This window comes from Dendrobates tinctorius, unplaced genomic scaffold (genome assembly GCF_039654945.1).
Source record: "Dendrobates tinctorius isolate UK_male_01 unplaced genomic scaffold, ASM3965494v1 ptg000057l, whole genome shotgun sequence".
Lineage (NCBI taxonomy): Eukaryota > Metazoa > Chordata > Amphibia > Anura > Dendrobatidae > Dendrobates > Dendrobates tinctorius.
This window is the reverse complement of record NW_027361725.1, coordinates 27,142,830-27,155,890: the sequence shown is the minus strand read 5'-3', so window position 1 is coordinate 27,155,890 and position 13,061 is coordinate 27,142,830. Positions and strand designations below refer to the sequence as shown.

At 48.5% G+C, this 13,061-nt stretch overlaps 1 protein-coding gene across 2 annotated transcripts in view; it reads right to left on the bottom strand.

Moving 5' to 3' along the window:
- The window catches only part of TMEM87A (transmembrane protein 87A), a 132,075-nt gene that overhangs the window by 79,519 nt on the left and 39,495 nt on the right, over positions 1-13,061 (bottom strand). For both annotated transcript variants that reach the window (XM_073577853.1, XM_073577851.1), the window contains exon 9: positions 10,472-10,655. In XM_073577853.1, the coding sequence (XP_073433954.1) occupies positions 10,472-10,655 (184 nt within the window). The remainder of the gene's footprint in view (positions 1-10,471; positions 10,656-13,061) is intronic.

Below are 13,061 nucleotides of genomic sequence, written 5' to 3'. Positions count from 1 at the left end.
ATATTAAACATGGAAGTAGGGGGATTTCGGACCATAGCCCAGTTATTCTTAAGCTTAAATATGGGCCATCGACCAATAGGATAACATGGAGGTTGAACCCCTTTGGCTGAAGCTGATAACATCGCCTGATAGAACGATAGATCAGTTACGTTGCTTCGTCTCATCCCACCCTGAACCCCGAAATATTAATGCATTTTGGGACGCTCTTAAAGCTTATTTACGGGGTTGTTTATCCTCTACGATCTCTTACATTAAACGGGTGACATCGGAGGAGGATGGCGAGATGGAGCGACGTCTGAAAGACTCGGAGGCGGCCTATATATCTGATCAAACTAGCAGTAATAGGGTAGAATGGCTGACTGCACAAAGGTTATATGCTCAATATATTGACACCAAAACGAAACGTAAATTATTTTTTGCCCGACAATCTTATTTTGAGATGGGGAATCAGGCTAGTAAATTTTTGGCTTACTTAGTACGACAGCATAATGCGACTAACACGGTTCTACAGATACGGGATTCGGGTGGTACTTTGGTTTCCTCAACTGAAGCGATACTGAAATGCTATTTTGACTATTATGGTTAATTGTACAGTTCTAAGACTGATGTGGATGGCCCGGGGTGTCTAAATTATTTGTCAGATATAGAGTTTCCTACGCTGAGTCCTTCCCAACAGGCCTTCATGGATGCGGAGTTTACTTTGGAGGAGGTAGAGGATGCCATAAAAGATATGGCCTCCGGGAAGGCCCCTGGGCCAGATGTATTCCCTGTTGAATTATATAGGAAATACCAGGATATACTGGCGCCCCTTTTGTTGACGGTGTTTCGTGGGATTTGGGAGGGGGGATGCATGCCGGAATCCTTTTATGAGGCCAATATAATAGTTCTCAAAAAGGAATGGAAGGACCCTTTACATTGTGGATCTTATAGGCCAATATCACTAGTAAATGTGGATTATAAGATTTTTACAAAAATTTTGGCCAAAAGAGTGAACTCAGTCATATTAGACCTTATACACTCTGACAAAACTGGTTTTATGCCTGGTAAGAGCACCTCTATTAATATCAGAAGAGTCCAGTCAGTAGTCCAATATAGCTCTTTGGTACCAGATAATGAATGGGCATTGGCATCGCTGGATGCGGCCAAGGCCTTTGACTCTCTTGAATGGCCTTTTCTCCATGCATGTTTGCAGAGGTATGGGTTTGGTGATAGATTCCAAAAATGGGTCAGTGTTTTATACATGAAGCCCAGGGCCCGGGTCATTGTGAATAGCTCCATATCTGAGCCATTTTCACTGCATAGGGGAACTCGTCAGGGGTGTCCCCTTTCCCCTGCCCCTGCTATTGAGGCACTGGCAATTCGTATAAGATCTTCCCCTAATGTTGCTGGTATAGAAGTAGCGGGTCGAACGGACACCATAGGCCTATATGATGACGATATGGTGATATTTATGGACAAAGCGGAGGAAACTCTGACAGGAGTCATCACTACTATAAATAAATTCTGTAAATATTCTGGCCTATACATAAATTGGGAGAACTCTGCTATGATGCCTCTTTCCCACGCTCCAATGCCAAGACTTGAAACTCTCTCCTCATTGCCCATTGTAACTAATTTTTAATAACTGGGTGTCTATATCTCTCAAGGTAGTAAATTTGATCTGCAACTCAATATACAAACATTGCTGGTGATGGTCAGAGGTAAATTCGCGATTTGGGGTAAACTTCCACTGTCGGTAGCCGAACGTATCAATCTAATTAAAATGATATTAATCCCCAAGCTTAGTTACTTTCTTCAACATAGTTCAGTAGTGGTGCCCAAATCCTTTTTCGCTAATTTGAATTCCCAAACTACATCCTTTATATGGGAGAACGCCAGGCCTAAACTTAAATTAACCACTCTACAGAGGCCCAAGAGGGGAGGGGGGGGCAGCGTTACCCGATTTCTTCCTATATTATTTGGCTGGACAGGCCAAGGCCATAAGTACATGGATGCCTGGAGGTCATTTCCCTAACTCTGAAAGTCATCTGCTTCATGCTGCACAGATTAGTTGCCCACTGGGTTTTCTGGAAATAAGGAAAATAACTGTCTCGAGACTGTTACCCCTGCTTCGTCTGGCACGATCGATATGGAGACAGATTAAGGGGGTGGTTGGATTTGGGGATATTATAGCTGAAATCCCCCTATGGAATAATGACTACCCCCATGTGCTACTTGAACATCCATCCGCCGAGTTTTGGGCTCAGTACAGTGTCTCTACGATAGGTGATCTATATGATCATGGAACTTTGGTGTCCTTTGAACAATTACAAGTTAATCGCAGTGTCCCGAGATCCCAGTTTTTCCGTTATTTACAACTAAGGTCAGCTTTTCAGTCGCACATGAGATGTATAGGTATAAATAATGCCATTTCGTCTCTACCCTTGATAGGGATCCTTAAATCACAGGGCCCTCAAGGCCTCATCTCCTCTCTGTATACATATATGTTGTCAGTGGGGCCAGAATGTGCCTTAGATTCCGTTAAAAAGAAATGGGAGCGGCTCATCCCGGATACACAGGGTGAGGAATGGGAAGAAATCCTGGAATCACCAATCTGGGTATCTCCGTCTGCCAACAACAGGATGATACAATTGTATATTATCAATCATATTTGACCAACTCGACTCTAAGATGGGTCGATACCAGTCATCGGAATGTTTGAGATGTCACTTAATAGACGCAGACTTTATTCATATTATCTGGTGCTGTCCTGTTGTTGCGCAATTCTGGAGGGAGGTGACATCACTATTGACATCTTTGGTACAAACCCCTGTTCCCTTTGAGCTGCTTATCTGTCTATTTGGAGTATGGGATGAGGAGGCATGGGGTCACTATGTTGGGATTTTTCTACGGGAGACGCTGTTTTTGGCACAGAAGGTACTAGCATTACGGTGGATGGGAAATTCACCTCCTTCTCTTGGGTCCTGGATCACTTTGGTAAATTCGATTATTCCATATGAACATACGCTGTATCAAAACAGAGGGTGCCCGGGTAAATTCGAAAAGATTTGGGAGAAGTGGAATTCCTCTCACCTCACTTTGCAGAGCGGAGATGTCACATAGTAAATAGCTCATTATGTGAAAGTAGGCTGCGGAATAGTTTATGTTTTTTGTAGACATAGGTATGGTTTAGAAGATAGGCAGGTTTCCTCACTGGAATAATAACACGAAGCTATTGTGATTTAATTGGTATTATGCTCTGCTTTATTTATATACAACTGCTGCACACATTATGTTTCACATCTTTTATGTTATCTGAGCATATGTGTATTTTGTATCAAGCTTAACATCATATACTAAATGTGTGTATTGTATATCTGCTTATGGTTTAATAAACGAATTTAAAAAAAAAAAAAAAAAAGATTGTAGGAGTCTATAACAAACACACCTTGACGTCTTGTGCTGTTATCAAGACAACAACCAACTGTGCAATTGCAAGATACTGATGATTCAGCCTAAACATACTGCACAGGTGTAATAGGGGAGGATGTGGAAGCTGTGTATAAAAAGGTGGACCCTGTGTCAGTGAGGTAGGGACATTTCCAGAAGGTATCGTGGATGCACGGTTTCTGTGATGACAAGACCAGAGTATTTCCTTCTCGCTGACACTGTGGTCCCTCCAGTGGAGAAGTGATGTTACAATACTTGGTAATGTATTGATGCTTATTTCTCTATGTACTATAATTCATATTATTTGTATGATTCACATGAAATTAATTAACAAAACAAGGTAATATTGTATCTGCCATTCCATTAATTTGGTGTTTTATCATTTAAATTAATCATTGTATAATAAAATTGTGTCATATCCAAGTGGTGCCTTCTTTAAAGCCGTATCCGAACCTTATTGCTAAACAGTTGGCAATACAGCAATGAGCTGTTAAAGTTAGAAAAGCGTTAACAATCTCAAGTACGACAGTAAATTTTAATAAGCAGAAAAGGAGATTTTTGTGTACTCACCGTAAAATCTCTTTCTCTTAGCCTCTAATTGGGGGACACAGAACCATGGGTGTTATGCTGCTGTCCACTAGGAGGCGACACTATGCATAATCTGAAAAAGATTAACTTTGGCTCCTCCTCTGCAGTATACACCCCTGGACGGCGTCAGCCTTCTCCAGTTTTGTGCCAAAGCATTAGGAGGAACGTAACCAAACATAACCATGCCTGTAAGAAGGCTACTATGTACGAGCTCAAAGAACAATATGAGAACTCAACTGTAAACCACGGCCCATAAGGGCAACAGGGTGGGAGCTGTGTCCCCCAATTAGAGGCTAAGAGAAAGAGATTTTACGGTGAGTACACAAAAATCTCCTTTACTCTGTCGCCTCATTGGGGGACACAGAACCATGGGACGTCCCAAAGCAGTCCCTGGGTAGGAAGCAATGGACGAATATTGTGCTAGCAGGTCCCTAAGTTAGGGGCACTGCCGCCTGCAGAACAAGTCTACCCAGGCTCGCATCCGCTGAGGACTGAGTATGAACACTGTAGTGTTTCGTAAACGTGTGTAGGCTAGTCCAAGTGGCCGCCTTACACACTTGTTGTGCCGAAGCCTGATGCCGAATGGCCCAGGAGGCCCCTACTGCCCGTGTAGAGTGTGCCGTGATACCGGCCGGAAGAGGGGAACTGTTAAGTCGGTAGGCCTCATGTATGGTGGACTTGGTCCACCTGGCAAGGGTAGCCTTGGAAGCCGGCAGCCCCTTGCGACTACCTTCCGGAAGAATGAAGAGGGAATCAGACTTCCGGAAAGGTGCAGTCCTGGACACGTAAATCCGCAATGCTCTGACGAGGTCAAGCGTATGCAGAGCCTTCTCCACTCTATGAACCGGAACCGGCCAAAGGGATGGCAGTGAAATCTCCTCATTGAGGTGAAAGTTGGACACAACCTTCGGAAGGAAGGATGGTACCGTGCGGAGAACCACCTTGTCCTGGTGAAAGGCAAGGAAAGGCCGTCTGCAGGAAAGTGCTGACAATTCCGACACTCTGCGTAACGAGGTGATCGCCACTAGAAAAACCACCTTCTGAGACAGAATGGAGAGTGGAACTCCTCTAAGAGGTTCGAAGGGTGGAGCTTGCAATGCTGTCAGGACCAGATTGAGGTCCCACGTATCCAGCGAACGTTTGTAGGGAGGAACCAATCGGGAAACTCCCTGGATGAAAGTCCTTACTTGCGGTTTAATAGCAATGCGCTTTTGAAAAAGGACTGAAAGCGCCGACACCTGACTCTTAAGCGAACTTAAGGATAGCTTTGCGTCTAGGCCCGATTGAAGAAAACCTAGTACCTTCGGGAGGGAATAAGGGAGTGGGACTTGTCCATGAGATTCGCACCAAGAAAAGAAAGCTCTCCAGGTACGATAATAGAGCTTGGCGGAGGCAGGCTTCCTTGCCCTGATCATAGTTGCAATGACTGCCGGTGAAAAACCTGCCTGGGTTAGAATCCAGGTTTCAAGGGCCATGCCGTCACATTGAGAGCCCCTGAATTATGGTGGAAGAACGGGCCTTGAGACAGAAGGTCGTGATGGTAAGTTGGACGATGTCGGCGTACCATGTACGTCTGGGCCAGTCTGGCGCGATGAGGATGGTCGGAACTCCCTCTTGCTTGATCTTCCTCACGACCCTGGAGATTAGGGGGAGGGGTGGAAAAATGTACAGGAGTCGGAACTGGGACCAGTCCTGGACCAGGGCATCCGCTCCGAGCGACCGCGGGTCGTGTGTCCTGGCCATGAAATTGGGGACCTTGGTATTGAGATGGGATGCCATTAGGTCCACCTCCGGGGTTCCCCAGCGTTGACAGATCTGGTAAAAAATCTCGGGATGGAGAGACCACTCCCCCGAGTCCATTCCTTGCCTGCTGAGGAAGTCGGCTTCCCAGTTTTCTACACCCGGAATGTGGACCGCAGAAAGTACCGACCTCGTGTCTTCCGCCCAGCGGAGGATATGAGCCACTTCTCTCATCTCCTGGGCGCTGCGGGTCCCGCCTTGGTGGTTCATGTATGCCACAGCCGTGGCATTGTCCGACTGTATCCGTATGTGCGAGGCTGCAAGCAAGTGATGAAAGGCTCTCAGTGCCAAGAGGATGGCCCTGATTTCCAGAACATTGATGGGCAATGTCACTTCCCTCGGTGACCACTTGCCCTGTGCCCTGTGATGTAGGTGCACCGCCCCCCAGCCTGTCAGGCTTGCATCGGTAGTCAGGATCTTCCATTGTCCTGAGAGGAAGGGCTTCCCTCGTGTTTGGTTTGAGCCACCAATGCAGGGACCTCCTGGTTGATGATGTCAACCTGAACTCCCTGTCAAGGGAGAAGGGGTTCGTTCCTGTCCCAAGATCTGAGTATGGCTAGTTGAAAGACCCTGTGGTGAAACTGGGCAAGTGGCACTGCCTCTATTGCTGCTGCCATCCGGCCGAGGACTCTCATGGCAAACCGGAGAGATCGAGGAGCACTGCGAAGGAGTGTGCGAACTCCCAGACGGATGGCCAGTGTCTTGTCCTTGGGAAGGAGCACCAGGCCCCTGGAGGTGTCGAATACCATTCCCAGGAATGTTAGAGTCCGAGTTGGGATAGTCGACGATTTCTGTAGGTTGACTAGCCATCCCAGGCGACTCAGAGTGTCTAGTGTGATTGAGACACTGACCTCGCAGTCTTTGAAAGTGGGAGACTTGATGAAGAGGTCGTCCAGGTACGGGACGACTAGAATGCCTCTTGAGTGCAGAACGTCCATGGTGGCCGCCATGACTTTGGTGAACGTTCTTGGTGCCGTGGCGAGTCCGAACGGAAGGGCGACAAACTGGTAGTGGTTTTGGTTGACCGCGAACCTGAGAAACCTTTGGTAGGCGGGAGCAATTGGTATGTGCAGATACGCATCCTGTATGTCTATGGAGGCGAGGTATTCTCCCTGCTCCATGGATGCAATGATGGACCGGAGAGACTCCATGCGGAAATGACAGACCCGTACGTAATTGTTGAGCTGTTTTAGGTCCAGTATGGGTCGGACGCTGCCTCCTTTCTTGGGGACTACGAACAAATTTGAGTAGAACCCTCGGAATCTCTCGTTCGCGGGAACCGGCACCACAACTCCTGATTGAAGGAGAGAGGAAACCGCTTGGTGGAAAGCACGAGCCTTGTCTGGTGGTGTTGGAGAAATAGAAAGGAAGAACCGGTTCGGTGGAGCGGAAGTGAACTCTATCTTGTATCCGGAAGACACTATTTCCCTGACCCACCTGTCTTCTGTAATAGGCAGCCAGACTTGCTGGAAGAGTAAAAGTTGGCCGCCTACTGGTGGGGTGTCTTCCGGAGTTCGCGAGTCATGATGAAGCGAAGTTCTGAGGTTTTCCTCCCTTGGGTTTCGCTTGGCCTGCTTTCGACTGCCAAGAACTGTCCGGTGGCTGCTTCGTCCGTGGGTTGTCCCTGCGTGGAGAGCGGTTACGGTTTTGCGCTGGGCGCGAAACGGACCAGCCCGAGGAATTCTGAAAGGATCGGAATCGCGTCTGGTTTCTTCGTTTAAACGTGCGTTTCGGTTTTAGTTGAGGGAGAGAGGTACTCTTACCCCCAGTGGCACTGGCTATCATGGTGTCCAACTTTTCGCCGAAAAGTCTTCCAGTAAGATACGGAAGTCGCGTGAGGGACTTCTTTGAGGCCGCATCCGCTTTCCATTCTCGCAGCCAGAGGATGCGTCAGATCGTGATGGCGTTTGATGCTATTCCCGCTACACCTCTTGCGGAATCCAGGGCTGCATGAGTCATGTAGTCTGCTACCACTGCTATCTGGACCGCTTGGTCCGAGAGCTCAGGATTTGAAGCTTGAAGACCCTCCTGTAGTTTTTTGGCCCAAGCCAGGATGGCCTTGGCCGCCCAATCTGAAGCAAACGCAGGGCCCAGAGAGGCGCCTGCCGCTTCGAAAATAGAACGAGCCATGCGTTCTACTTGCCGGTCTGCTGCGTCCCTGAGGGTTGAGCTATCTGGCAGAGAAAGTAAAGTCTGCGCTGCTAGCCTAGAAACCGGAGGGTCCACTTCAGGTGGATCTGTCCATTGTTTGGTGTCTTTCTGTGGGAAGGGGTACTTCGCTTCCAAATATTTGCGATTAGCTAATTTTTTCTCAGGCTGCGCAAACTGTTTGGTAAGTATTTTCTCAAACTCATGGTGATTAGGGAAGACCTTAGGTGGTTTTTGAACACTTTTGAAGCAAATCCTATGTTCTGGGACTTCCGGGGCCGACTCTGGAATTTTTAGCACCCGATGAATGGCAGAGATTATGTCCTCAATTAGCGCTGTATTGCTAGGGGGAGAAGGTACCACGGACCTCTCCGTTTCGTTATCTGAGTCGGAGTCACAGATGCCCTCCGAATCCTGAAGCGTCAGTAGGGACTCCCTGGGGTTCTGACCCAGAGTTCTGGATGCAGTCCCGGCAGTGCGAATACGTGCTGCCACTAGGGAGCGTGGCTTTGCAGGCTGTGCAGAATGTATAGAAACATTCCTGCCTGGTTCTCTTCCTTGAGCCCGGCATAGTGCACAGAGGCTGGCTATAAGGGATCGTACAGGGGTGGCTACGCAGAGGGAACCCACAGAGAGCCTTATAGGAAGTATGGATTCACAGCTGAGTAATGAGAACCCAGCTGTGAGCTTACCCCACCGGTGTGCCCCTAGGTCCAGCGTCGACAGGTCCCAGTTCTGTGCCCCCCGGAGACCGCTGTGATGCTCCTCTCCTGGATCTCATCCAGAAAAAATGGCCACCGGGACTCTGAGGAGAGGGAGGAGGGGGCGGAGAGTTGAAAAGGGCGCGCAGGGCTTGTAAAAAACGCGCCCTTTCTGCCTCAATCCGCCCCTTCTATGACACTCCAGCGTGTCATTTTAGTCATCCGGGGGACGGGGAAAAGGCGGCGGCTTCGGCTAGGCCGAAGCCGCGGTCTAAATTAGAGGCCTGATGCCCAGGAGGGCTCCAGAGCGGCGCGGTAGTCCGGGGGGGTTGGGGGGGGGGCGGATTTGTACCAGACCCCCCCAGAATGGTCGACTGGATAGCGGTGGGGTTAGCAGGGGTAGCGGTTCCTGTATGGGGGGCCCCTGGAGCGCTATGGAGCCGCTGCTGCTGCAGAGACAGGGACGCAGAAAAGCCCTGTCTCTGCTGTGCCATCCAGTCCGCATCCTCCCCGGCCCCAACAGGATCCCTCAGCTGGTCTGGGGTCCCTGGAAGCTGCGGAATGCTGCCTGTTCTCCGACCCTACCTGAGGCGTATCAACCTAATGCCCCCTGCGGGGGATTAGGGAGGGTGCGTCTGTCACTGTCAGGGGGTCTTCATCCTCGCCTCAACCCAGACCCCAAAGGGGTTAGGGAAGGAGGGGGGTCTCGACCTCGAACCAGGACCCGAGGGACTGGGGAGGGAGCGACATGGGGAATAGCCACCTCGACCTCAACCGGGTACCCCTAATGGGGGACAGAGGAGGGAGCCATGCCGGGAGTCTCGCTGGAGACCCACTTTTCTTCATCTGTATTTCCGGACGAAAAAAGGAAAAAAACGGAAGAAAAAAAAGGTGTGCCTCCTTGCGACACTAAGCAAAAACTGGAGAAGGCTGACGCCGTCCAGGGGTGTATACTGCAGAGGAGGAGCCAAAGTTAATCTTTTTCAGATTATGCATAGTGTCGCCTCCTAGTGGACAGCAGCATAACACCCATGGTTCTGTGTCCGCCAATGAGGCGACCGAGTAAACGGCCTGGTTATACAAGCACTATCCAACATATAAATGGCAGATTTTTCCTACAGCATGAAACAAATAATTATTACACATTTTAAGAATATCTAGTCTAAAGGGGGTTTTACACATAGCGATATCGCTATAACGTCACCAATTTTGTGACGTTATAGCGATATCGCTATGTGTGATACTTACCTCCGAACGGCTTCCCCGCTGTCCATCGCTGATCACGTGAGAATGTCCGGCTCCATTTCTCGTCGTCCGCTTCCTGCTGGCGCCGACGAGCGACGCGTGGAGGCGGGAGGGAGGACGTCAGGATCGCTGTGTGTGAAAGGTGAGTATCGTGCGCTGCGTCGCTGCTGCATCGCTGTGAGATCTGCCTGTGTGACAGCTCACTAGCGATCATTTAGTGATGCACCAGCGATCCTGACCTGGTTGGATCGCTGGTGCATCGCTAAATGTAAAGGGGCCTTAAGTCTGCACTGAAAGCCTAAGAATTAGACAGTACTGATACATAGGCCCCAATGAACTGATGCACGGCCCTGCTCCAATAGCTGATGCAACGAAATGGGCGGCTCATCTGTGTACAATAATCAAAACATGTTAATGACAAATCCTAAGGACAGACACATCAATGTCTGATCAAGAGACATCAGTATCAGTTCTGAACAACTTCCAAACCATATACCCATTTTATACTATGTCAATAAGTTACAATCCATTTTCTTATGCATCGATGGTGTGTACATTACCAGACTGTCCATAGTAGCGGATGTTTTGGAATTCTGCATAGAACACGGCTTTTTCGAGCATGCCCAGTAAGATCACAGCACCAACCCAGAACTGGATTCTCAGCAGGTCCTTCCAATAACACGCAGACCAGGCCAGCCACAAGACTCCAAAGAGGACATACACAATGCACATCACCATGAAGAACTGAAAGAAATGTAAGACATTACCATGAACATTCACCATTAAAATACCACCATGCCTTTTATGTAAATAGTTCCAGTAGTTTTATGCTTATTACTTTAGACCTATGCAGGGGTTACACAGGCTGGTAAAATTGTGTCATGGGAAGCTTGGGATGATGTAAAATACTAAAAGGCTATACATTACATATTTTCCACTGCTTCAATTCCAAACCTTCTCCGGAGCCTCTATGGTATTCACTTCCTGCTCCAGTGATGATGACCGCTGCAGCTAATCACATCTCCGTGTGAAGGCTGTCATCAGTAAAACAGGCAGTAGAGGATCCAATAAGGTACCCAGGTTGTGATGGAACCGAAACAGATGGCGATCGGTAAGTCAAAAATAGTGTTTTAGTTCATTCTAAGGTGTGTTCAAAATAATTTTGCCTGGTTGGATAGCCCTAAAAGGGAATCTGTCAGTAGGATCAACCCCCCTGAGCAGTCTATATGGACATGAAGGTCGTAGGAAGCTGAAAGATATAATACCTCAATATTTGTATCTGATGTCTTATTAAGAAAAACAGATTTCTCTGAAATATGTAAATTGTTAAGACATATGGGCAGGACACAGATCTCTGAGAATCTGCCTCCAGAGCTTATATTAAATAAAAGGAGGCGTTACCAGTCTGAGACATGTAATGACTGACAGTCTGCTGTCCTGATCTCACTGCAGAGGTGTGTGACTATAACTAACAGTACAGCAGAGATGAACTCTGTCTCATTACAGATACATTTGTAGCTGTCCTCTCATAATGCATCAGTTTCCATCCTATAGGCAGCCAGTATGGAGGAAGGGCAGCACAGCAAAATTGATAGCACTGTGAGAAGAGAGCTGCAGATGTGTTTGCAATGAGACAAGATGGTTCAAATCTGTTTGTACTGAGTTAGCTATAATCAGGAACAGCTCTGCAGCAAAGCTGACAGCACTATGGGAGGACAACTGCAGGTGGAAATGTGTTTGTAATGAGATGCAGCTCAGCTCAACATTGTAATGAGATCAGTAGAGTGGACTGTCATTCATTACATGTTTCACAATGGTAACTCCCCCTTTCATTTATAATTATTTCTGGAAGTTCTCAGGGAATTCAGTGTCCTGCCCATAGATCTTAACAGCTCGTTTACATATTAAAAAAATGAAAAATCCTCTGAAATAAAGCATTGGATCGCAGATACCATGTTATTCAATTTCCTATGACCTATATGCTGATATACATGGCCTATGAGGGTTCGTTCTACTGACAGATTCCCTTTAAGGCTGGTTTCACATTAGCGCATTTTCTGCGCGCGCACGGCCGGGGGTAGCTCCGCCCCCGAGCCGGCTCTCTGCCCGGCGTGCCCGCCCCTTCCTTGTAGCGCCGCCTCCTAGCGGACAGCGGCGCCTGCGATCGGCGCACCCTATCTTTAGCATAGGGTGCGCCGATCGTGCGCAGGCCGTGCGCTAGTTGCGCTTTGACCTGCGCTGCGCACCTTTGACGGTGCGCCGTGCGCGCCAAAATCGAACTTTTCGGATTTTGGCGCGCACGGCGCACCGTCATAAGTGCGCAGCGCAGGTCAAAGCGCAACTAGCGCACGACCTGCGCACGATCTGCGCACCCTATGCTAAAGATAGGGTGCGCTGATCGCAGGCGCCGCCGTCCGCTAGGAGGCGGCGCTACAGGCAAGGGGCGGGCACGCCGGGCAGAGAGCCGGATCGGGGGCGGAGCTACCCCCGGTCGTGCGTGCGCATAAAATAATGTGAAACCGGCCTAAAAGAGGTAAATTTATTACTGCAGAGTAATCACTGGTAGCACATCTGAAAATCAGCCATGTATATTTAGATTTCAAGCGGAATTCAGCTGTAAAAAAAACAACCCCTCATAGATGGAAAACATGGATTTTTGTGAGTACTCACCGTAAAATCCTTTTCTCCGAGACGCTCATTGGGGGACACAGAGACTGTGGGTGTGTGCTACTGCCGTCTGGAGGCTGACACTAGGCATACAAAAAACAAGTTAGCTCCTCCTCCACCGCATACACCCTCGCCCCTATAGCGGGCGGAAACCAGTTTAGTGCAAAAGCAGTAGGAGGACATACAAAAATTAGCCTTAATGCAATAAATCATATGTCTGAAAAAAGGATCACCCTGTCTTAAACAAGAAAATATGTTAAATAATAAGTATGAGCCAACCGGCTATCAGGGTGGGTGCTGTGTCCCCCAATGAGCGTCTCGGAGAAAAGGATTTTACGGTGAGTACTCACAAAAATCCATGTTTCTCCTTCGTCTCATTGGGGGACACAGAGACTGTGGGACGTCCTAAAGCAGTCCCTGGGTGGGATAACACTCACCGATCCAAGACGCATGCTTTCCTGTTTAAAGGTGTGCCACTGCTGC